At 38.8% G+C, this 10,370-nt stretch overlaps 1 protein-coding gene and 1 non-coding gene across 2 annotated transcripts in view; both read right to left on the bottom strand.

Moving 5' to 3' along the window:
- Nucleotides 1-3,777: 3,777 nt before the first annotated feature.
- The window catches only part of TMCO5A (transmembrane and coiled-coil domains 5A), a 15,604-nt gene continuing 9,011 nt past the window's right edge, over nt 3,778-10,370 (bottom strand). The window contains exons 9-11 of the mRNA XM_081831844.1: nt 9,678-9,735; nt 5,989-6,065; nt 3,778-3,976 (exon numbers count right to left, since the gene is read on the bottom strand). Coding sequence (XP_081687970.1) covers nt 3,778-3,976; nt 5,989-6,065; nt 9,678-9,735 — 334 coding nt within the window. The remainder of the gene's footprint in view (nt 3,977-5,988; nt 6,066-9,677; nt 9,736-10,370) is intronic.
- Nucleotides 6,934-7,035, bottom strand: LOC115941327 (small nucleolar RNA U13). Its single transcript, XR_004076092.1, has one exon. It is a non-coding gene; the product is annotated as a small nucleolar RNA U13 (small nucleolar RNA).

The following is a 10,370-nucleotide window of genomic DNA, read 5'->3' as shown; positions in this document are numbered from 1 at the left end:
ATTACATGATGAAAACTGTTTTGCTGAATTTCTCTACCTTCTGGGAACAATTTTTTTTTGGCTGGTTCTCTTTACCCTCTGAGCAGATACTCGTGCTCTGAACGCTCTCAGCTACTATCTTCTGGGTACAACCCCAAACAACACAGTCAACATTTACCTTTACTTAACAAACAGGGAAATTCTGTGGATTTCAAGCTGGCATTAGGGATTCATGTCCTCTACAATAACTTTTGAGCTGTTTTTTCAGCATCATTCCACTTGGCTACAGCAAAGAAAATACAGTGAACAATGAAATATGCATAAAAAAAGTTTAAAAAATTTTTCTTAAGATAAATGACTCTGAAACCACAATGTGGGAGAGTACTGTTTTTTCATGATTCTGAGTTTCAAATTCATGAGTTTAGAAGGTGTGGATTTCTTGCTTTATCATGGGGTAAGACACTAGTAAATGGGAGCTGGCCCACCTTATCTTTCCCTCTGCCAAGAATGAAATCCAGTTTAATGTGGTATCAGCCAACCAGTGTGAATAAACTGCTAGATTCCACTGGATCCCAGAATTCCAGTGCCATTCAGTGTAGGAATAAGTGGTGCATGCAATGTAGATCTTTATTGACATGGTGGAAGGTATTTTCATTTAGGGTGGTGGGTAAATAACTCAGAGTTATTTGTACTGTCAGATTACAGGTGTTTTGTATTTTACTTTAATAATTGCCAGGAGAAAAGGGTTTGTTTTTTTCTGAAGCCTGGGATTAAGAAATAATTTACCCATTATAGGTAACTTGTCAAGAAAGAGAGTTGCTCAATTTTATGGTATTTCTATTTGGTTACTTCTATTTAAAATACCTATCTAGGGTAGAAGATGCTTTTAGTCTTTCAGTAGAGAATGACTTTGCTGACACATGGTCAGCTTATTTAGTGTCATTCTTCCTCTCAGGCTAGCATAATCCTTGGATCTGATGTCATCTTCTATTGGACATAGGCATGGGGAATTACCTCCTCTTTTTTTTTTTTTTTTCTATTGTGGGACTCAAAATATACGCATGTGATCTGTTTCTTCTTTTCACCTTCCCAAAGATAAACGCTATGTTGTCTTTATCTTTATATCCCCAACACTACACAGTACTAGGGATTTAACTTCTTTTTCTTCCTTTTCTCTTACTTTCCCTCTGCTCTCAAATCTTGAGCAATGTGAACTCATCATTTTGAGGAACAATTATTTTGGAATGTAGATGAATAGAGATGTTGCCCAAACAGACCAGTTGATACCAAGTTAGAAAACACAGGTTTGACCATAGAAAAGAATGGCAGGTTGAACACTGACTTTCAGTAAATGAATGCTTCTCTTCTCTAGGGACGGAAGTTCCATAAAAGTCTAAAAAGTGCCTGGAAGGGAAGATGTGCTCCTTGGAGCCTCCCTTAGAGGGTTTCATTGGGCCCTTGTATTCTGAGGGTTGAGTCTTCAGAACAGCTCCCTGACCTCCAGAGTGTGGGTGTCCTGAGAGTAGGCAGACTTCCCAGACCAAAGGACTTCCTGGGGAGGCAAGGGTGAGGCTGGCAAAAACTGTACTCAATCTTGAGCCTTTAGAAACTGACCCTGGGACAGAGGGCTCAGTATAGGAATGGAAGGAGAGGTGTACCTTGAACTCTGGCACTGAGACCTTAAGCATAGGGCACCCTTGATTGAACTTAACACTGAAGAATGGGACCTACTTCCCTCAGCAAAATACACTGTGCCGGGCCTTAGACTGCACATAAGGGAATCATATGTCTTGGTCTGTTGAGGCGGTCCTGTTTGATTTCTCTTGTCCTGGCATAATTATTAATAGTTTCCTTTTCTATTATCACATGTCTCAGTTTGGATGATAAATTATTTGTTCAACCTGTGCAGGACTAGTTTTCAGGAGTGCCATTGTGTGGCCTCAAGAGGTAATGAACTAAGGGGTCTTTATGTTTGTTCCCTGCTGGTGTGGAAGCCAGAATGAGCCCTTGCTGCTCTTGGATTTCAGAGCTGTCAAGGCTAAGGATAATTTAGGAGGGTCAGGAAGCTTCAAGAGGGAGTTTGAATATATCTTGTTAATAAGGCATGTGGATGCTTTAGTAATTAAGTGGAAAAATAAGAGGTTTGACCATATGTAGGTTACCCCAAGTTTGTGAAGCAGTTTATATTAATCATATGCTATTTAGTTTAGAATCCTTGCTTTAGCCCTACAAATCTAATTTTTTTTTTAAGATTTTATTTATTTGACAGAGAGACACACAGCGAGAGAGGGAACACAAGCAGGGGGAGTGGGAGAGGGAGAAGCAGCAGGGGAAGTGGAAGAGGGAGAAGCTCCCCGAGCAGGGAGCCTGATGCGGGGCTCGATCCCAGGACCCCAGGACCATGACCCGAGCCGAAGGCAGACGGTTAACGACTGAGCCACCCAGGCGCCCCCAAATCTGATTCTTTACATGGTTCTTTTACTGAGTTTTTTGCAGTAGTTTTTCAGTATCTAATCTATGATCTTGAAAGGTTAAAATTTTTACTGGCAGGAAGACCTATGAAGTGAACTATAACTTTAAGAGTTTATTTAATTGAAAAAGTTGATGTTGGGGTGCCTGGGTAGTCAGTTAGGCATCGGATTCTTGGTTTTGGTTCAAGTCATGATCTCAGGGTCATGAGATTGAGCCCTGTGTCGGGCTCTGTGGTCAGTGTAGAGTCTCCTCCAGATTCTCTCTCTCCTCTCCCTCTGCCCCTCCCCTGCTTGTACGTGTGCACATGCTCTTTCTTTCTTTCTCAAATAAATAAGTAAATCTTAAAAAAAAAAAAAAGAAAGATGGAAAAGATTGGATATTTATGTGTAACGCTAAAACTAGTGATTAAGTGGACATCTGCTTTTGCCTGCCCAGTATCTCTTTTCCTTTCTTTGTGAACTGAGCCCCTTCTTCTTAGGGAAACTTATTCCATGTAGTTTAGGTGGGGTTAACTCCCTTATCTCTTTTCTTCTTATCAACCTCCCCAAGAGGTTGGAAATATGATTCATGGATTCATGCTTGACTAATCAGAGTACTCCCATTCCTTTGGCTGCACTGAGTGTTGGGCAGGGGTAGACACTTGGCCTCAACTAAGGCAGTTTCTCTGAAGTTTCCTGCCGGAACTGTTGAAAAGACTGTTTCATTTAGCCAAGGCTGCTAATCTTGTACTGTGGGACTTAAGCTTTTGGCAGTATCTTGCCACTGAAAGGAAAATGCCAATTCAAAGAGAGTGGTGAAACCCCATTAATCTTGCTTTTAGACTTCTGGATCCAGCCATGCTGGGAATCCCAGACTTTTAGTTGCACAAAGCAATATTCCACCCCCCTGCCTTTTTTTTCTTTTTGCTATGAATTTATAAATTAGTTTAAGTTAAGGTCATTTGTAACTAAATAATTCTAATATAAGTAGTGAGCAATCTTCTGCATTGTAGACAGGGATCCAGTCTTTCAGATTTTAAAGATTTTCTGGAAGAATTGGTCAACTCTAACTTTGCTTAGTGTCTATGACATTATTCTAAAAATGGTCTAGTTTGTTTACTATCTGGGACTATTTAGCTTATCCTGTAGTCATAGAAATCTATTTACAGAGCTTTTTCCTGGGCAAGGTCAGTCTTGGAAAGACAACATGGAAAGAGAAGGTAATCAAGTAGACAGACCTTGAGGAAAAAACTGAAGAAAACCTTTTCCCTCTGCAAATTCCGCCGTTTCTTAGTCTACAGACTCAGACACCACTTGCCTTTTTTTGCTCAAGGATATTTCTTGGGGATCAGTGGGGTAACATGTCCTCTGTCTCAAGTGTGAGAGATGGAAAGAGGAAGCATCTTAGCTTCCACAGGATGTCCCTGCTCAATATCTTGGGCAGTATGTTGATAAGGAGATCTGGATTTATAAAACTTATATGGAAAAACAAGTAGCCCAGCAGTCTGATGAAAAATAGGGTGGTGAAAAAGACATATTGAAAAATCCTGAAAAGAAAAGGTCAAGAAACTGTTAACCAGAGGTTAGAAAACCAGGAACAAAATAAAACTCATACCTAAATGCATGTCTTGCTCCTTCTTGATATTTAAATGTCTCCCACTAATTGTTGTCTCTATTACCAACAATGCCTTGTAAAGGCAGCTCCTTCCCATATGCTGGCTTGCCTGTTACTCTCTCTTTCATTACCATGTTTTATTTTCTTTTTGCATTTATCACTATCTGAAATTATCTTGTTCTTTTATCTTTTGTTTTATTTTTGTTTCCAACTTGTTTTCCGAAGCATTTACAACAATTTCTAACCATCAGCAGGGTATGTGTTTCTGTGAGTCCATATTTTTTCCAACACTTGATAGCATCAGATTTTAAAAATTTTGCCAAATGGGTGTAAAGTAATGGTCTTAATTTGCATTTCCCTGGTGAACAATGATGCTGAACATCTGTTCTGTTCACAGATTTTATATGTTTTCTCTTGCCCATTTATCTATTAGGTTGTTTAGGGTAGTCTTATTGATTTGTAGAAGTTCTTTATATGTTCTTGATATCAATCCTTTTCCAGTGTGTGTACTATGAATATCTTCTCTCTACTTTATAACTTTCATTCACTCTAAGGTGTTAAAAAACAAAAGTTATTAATTTTAATAGTCTAGTGTATCAATCTTTAATTAGAATCAATGCTTCTTGTGTCTTATTTAAAGAACTGTTCCCTACACCAAGGCCTAAAAGTTGCTACTGTTTTCTACTAACAGTTTATGGTAGTTTAAAATATGTCCACACATTCTTTGGTATCACGCACTTCAAGAGACTCTTCTCCCTTAGAGTGTGGCCAGGACTTAATGACTTGGTTCTAAAGAATAGAGAATCATGGAAGTGACAGTGTGTGGCTTCCTGGATTACATACTAAAGGCATTGCAGTTTGCTCCTTACTCTCAGGAGGAAGCCAGCTGTCATGCTGTGAGGATACACAAGCCAGCCCTGTGGCGAGCTCCATGTGAGGAGGAGCTGAAACCTCCTGCCAACAAACTGCAAAATTTGCCAGATGTACGAGTAAGCTACCGTGGAAGTAGATCCTCCAGCCCAGCCAAGCCTTCCACTGACTCTAACTTTGGCCAACATCTTAATTGCAACCTGTTAACAGACCATGAACTAGAACTACCCAGCTGAGTGGCTCACAGATTCCTAATCCACAGAAACTGTGAGATAAATGTTTGTTGCTTGAAGCCACTAAGTTTTGGGACCATTTTTTATTTGGCAGTAGATAACTGATGCCAAATTTTCAAGATTTTTTTTTTTTGGACATTTAGTCCTTAACACATCTGGCCTCGCTTTTTAAATATGCTGTATAGTAGTGATCCAATCTCATTTTTTTTTCTCACCTGGATAACTGTTTTTTTACCCCCTACCATTTTTATTGAACAGTTTTTCCTTTTCTTTCTGATATACAATCACTGTCACATGTCACATATCGAAGTTCTATATATGCACTGTTTCTAATTCATTGGTTGATTTTCTTGTTCCTGTGACAGTATCACACTATTGTAATTACTGCAACTTCATAGAAAGTCCTGATATCTGGAAGGGCATATTCCCCACTCCTTGCTCTTCTTTAAAATTGTCCAGGTTATTTTTGACTCTATTCTTCTATATATAGTATATTTTAGAATAATTGTATTAAATGTAATGAAAACCTTTTGGGCAGTTTGGTTGGAACTGAAGTGAATCATTTGAAGAGAATTGATATATTTATGATATTATGGCTTTCTATCCATGATCATGGTATTTCTCTTCTTTAATTCTTGTTATTTTTAATGTTTCCTAATTTCTATAAATTCCCCTATGGTGGTCCTGATTTCTTTTTTAACTGATGAATTATTTTGGCCTTGTGGTTTTACTGTGATTTGCACAAGCAAATCTCCACTTTTTCCTTTCCTGTATTACCCTTATCTAGCTGTGCTAGGCTACCGTCTGCTGTAGAACAAATTCACTACCTACCTCCACCTACCAGTGAAAAACAGCCCCTTCCCCACCAGTTCCCTTAAGTTTTTCTCTAGAATTGATCTTGGTGACAGGAGGCAGGATCTGTTATATACAGCATCTTGGTCAGAATTAGAAGCAGAAACCCTTTACAGACCTCTTCCTAGTATTCTCCTTAAAGCTAAATACAGTATTCATGAGAAAGTTCTGGGATGACATTCCCAGAGAAAATCTTAGGAATAATCCAGCTTTCTTATCTCTTGAGTCAGTGCCCAATATACCAGTGCCCCATAGGATATTGGAGCAGAGCAAGAGGAGAGATCTTTGTAGTTTGATATGATGAGCTAGACTTTTAGGATGCTGTCAGGTTCTCTTCAGGATACTAACTCTCTTTCAAGGCAGACAGTTCTTATCCTGGGAACTCACATGGGCAGTTCCATGTGAGGCACTGGTGTCAAATTATATGCTAAAGCAGCCTGGGAATTCTAGGGAAATTCTGCTAGCTGTTCTGGGAACATTGTATTTTGGGATATCCAAATATGTAACACTTCACTTATCTGGTATGAAGGGGTATCCCCCATAAGCAAGTTTTCCAGACAATTGGAGGTGACATTTAAGCACCAATAATTTTATGTTAACCATTTTGATGGAACTCTTTCTAAATCATATTTCATACCACTTTGAATATATGTTTCTCTATGCCTTCTTAAACAAATTATATTGAACATAATCTGACCTTTTCTTGGAAATGCAGGGGCTTCATTGAATCCCAATTTTATTTTGCTATCACAGCGATTCCCTCAGGACTAATATCCACTTGGTTGTTTGAATCTTGAGCTCTTATTCAGTTTAACAAGTATTTTTGAGCAATTATTTTGGGCTGGGTACTGTTGGGTATGATCTCTTTCACAATCATTTTCTGTCTTATTTGCTATTAGGCAGGGGAATATGTGCATTTACAAGTTCTGTACTATTTCTAATGTAACATGTTGACATTGTAACAGTATTTGAGGGAGGCACATCTGACACAATAGTGTGAAAACCCTATTCATCATTTTACGAACCACAAAAGGATCCTCCCATCATAATCTACTGACGTTATTGGAGAACAAGAACCCATCAAGCTAATTCAAATTGTTAAAGGGAAGAGGGAGTAAGTATCAGTTTGCCACATTTCTCTTAGGTGATAAAATTCCTATTTCTGATTACTACTAGGCTATTCACTTCTAAGATTGGAAAGTTGAAATTAGGAATTGCCTTTGGGGGCACCTGGGTGGCTCAGTCATTGCGCGTCTGCCTTTGGCTTGGGTCATGATCCCGGGGTCCTGGGATCGAGTCCCACATCGGGCTCCCTGCTCCGCGGGAAGCCTGCTTCTCCCTCTCCTACTCCCCCTGCTTGTGTTCCCTCTCTCGCTGTGTCTCTCTGTCAAATAAGTAAATAAAAATCTTAAAAAAAAGGAATTGCCTTTGGACAAGGAAGTCATACATTAGAACTGAGAAACATAGTCATTGATGACACTAGTTTTTTGACTTCACTCTGGGTGTGTGTATGTATACAAGGGTCTCCTTGTCCAGACTTTGTTATCTGCCAGGATGGCTAAGTGGAACTCCCAGTTTTGCAGGAAGTTTACTCAAAGATGTCTGCTTACCTTTTGCAGAACCATGTTCCCTTCTTTTGGAGAGAATGATCCTGGGAGAAGAAAGGACATGGATAAATAAGCAATTTTTGGAAGCTATCATCACTGTCAAATAATATTCAGTGAGCCATTAATGTTATATTTAGATAATATCTTACAATTTCTTATATGCATAAACAGATGGAATTTTTAAAGACAACCATATATATACATGCATGTGTGTGTATGTGTGTGTGTAATTTTGTATCACTTTTTTATATGTTGATAGGAATAATTGAAGCCATAAAATGGTAAGGTATGTCATACAGCTAATAAGTGGCAGAGCCAGGCTTGGAACCTGGGTCCTTCAAATATGCATTCAGGGCTCTTTCAACTATGCTCTTACCTCCTACTTAACCAGTAACCCTTAAAGAAGTTTATAGGTTATGAAAAGCACACAAATATATTCTTTTTTTTAATTTTTTAAATTTTTTTAAAGATTTTATTTATTTGAGAGAGAGAGTGAGAGAGAGAAAGAGCACAAGAGGGGGGAGCGGGAGAGGGAGAAGCAGACTCCCTGCTGAGCAGGTAGCCCGATGCGGGACTTGATCCAGGGACTCCAGGATCATGACCTGAGCTGAAGGCAGTCGCTTAACCAACTGAGCCACCCAGGCGCCCAGCACACAAATATATTCTAAGAAAAGTTTTAAGAGCTATAAAAAATGTAAAGATGAGGATATATCCTGGATTTCTGTGGCATCTCTTCCAAAATATTTTCTCAGTTATTTCATTTTCCTTTTAGCTTCCTTGTGAGATAAAAAATGAAGAGGAATTACAGTCACATTTTAAAATTGTGAAAATGACACTCACAGAATTAGAATTAGAAAAAAACTTTCTGGGTTACAAATTTGGTTCTATAACTTGAGTGAATTTAAGCAGCATGTCAACTAGTCAATTGCTCAGGCAGACTCTGTAAAGATTGCTCAAACATCATAGGTCATCGAACCATTATGGGACTTTGGTAATCTTGATGAAGACAAGTCTGCTAGAAGGAATACTTTGATGAGTCATTGGGGGATAGACGGTGGGATATATCAGGGAGCATGCCAAGCTTGGTTCTAGAGAGGTGGGGTCCAATTAATTTCAAGAGTTTTGTTGTTGTTGTTTTTGTTTGTTGTATAATATGCAAGGTTGGGACCAGAATGACTTGTATAATATGCAAGGTTGGGACCAGAGTGACCCATGACTTCCCAATGGGAACCATGGTCACTGTGAACGTGGCCTAATATATATCCAAACATCTGGATGACCCCAAGGACAATGGTTGATTGTTGATATTTGCTTTTTAGGGAGAGATGACTTATTTTTTTCTGACATTATGAAGACCATGTATCTCAATGATAAAATTTCTGGTGAATGTCAATTTTGGCTCTAAAGCCAATAAAAATTACAAAATTAAAGTCTGACAAAAGTTTTATCTTTTTGCCCTATGTACTTGCTGCCACAACACGCCAAGCAGGCCAAGAGGCCTGGTGCTCTACATCCAATTCTGTGTCCTTTAGACTTCTACATATATACTAATGACATCATGGTGTTAAATATGAACAGACACTGAAGCTGTATTGTAAAGAAGTAATGACTTCTCATGTTTTAACTCATGGGCCAACCTGATTAGATGGTGATAGATGCCCTGGTGCTCTATGTAGTGAGAGATTTGGGACCATGTTGGGATCACCAGGAAAGAATATTGTAATTCTGGGAGATGGGAGGAGTGGTATATGTGTCCTATATTGGCCTTCTCTCCATATAGCGTACCCTCAGTTAATGTTCCTTCTTGCTTCCATCCTGAACTCTGTGAGGTCTTAAGCTAGTTCCTTTGAGAACACATCATTTGCATGGTGCCGAGAGAGGAAAAACCATTGTTCTATAGCATATTCTTTGTTTATGTGTTTAGGGTTGGAATGCTTTAGAATTATGTCTGGTACTATTCTTGGAAAATGACATGGAAAGATTGGTATGTGTTTGGTGGCTGATAGTGTTTTGGAAACTCCCTTGAAGGCAATGACACCGAGAGAAGCTGAAGGTGGAGTGAAATGCTTACCTTGTTATTTTGGCTGTTAGACTCTTTTCTTACAGAATTCATGCTCAAGACTTTTGATCTAGGGGAAAAAGAACCAAGATAGGGACTGAATAAAGTACATAGAAATATTTATACTACATCACAGTTATTTAAAAACAGTTTTATATTCTAAAACTGTACTGTCCACTATTATAGCCAGTGACTATATGTAACTGTTTACATTTAATGACAATAAAAAAATCAGTTCCTCAGTCACAATAGTCATCTTTTAAGGACTCAATAGGTGGCTAGTGGCTACATATTGGATAGCACAGAAAGTTCCATTGGGCAGCTCCATTCTAAAATCTTGGCTTAGCAATGAAGCCATACTTAATGTTCAGGATGGATCTCAGGAGACTTGAAGGTGTCCTTTAATGGGGCAAGGACCTCCAAGTTCTGGTATCCTGGCCTCCAGGCCACAGTGTGGACTGAGTCTACTTAGAGGCTATGTGCAGTTTAGGTCTTTTTTTCTTGATCCTAAGATTCTAAAATATTTAATAAATGGAAATACTTCCCAACTGATTTAAGATTTAACTTCTATTTTTGTGTGTGGTGTAAGGAAATGGTCCAGTTTCATTCTTCTGCATGTGGCTATCCAATAGACTCCAAATGGTTGAAAGACCTCAATGTGAGACAGGAGTCCATCAAAATCCTAGGGGAGAACACAGGCAGCAA

This window comes from Leptonychotes weddellii, chromosome 9 (assembly GCF_054177405.1).
Source record: "Leptonychotes weddellii isolate Sample4059 chromosome 9, ASM5417740v2, whole genome shotgun sequence".
NCBI lineage: Eukaryota > Metazoa > Chordata > Mammalia > Carnivora > Phocidae > Leptonychotes > Leptonychotes weddellii.
The sequence above is the reverse complement of the archived record's forward strand: the minus strand, read 5'-3'. Positions and strand labels throughout refer to the sequence as shown.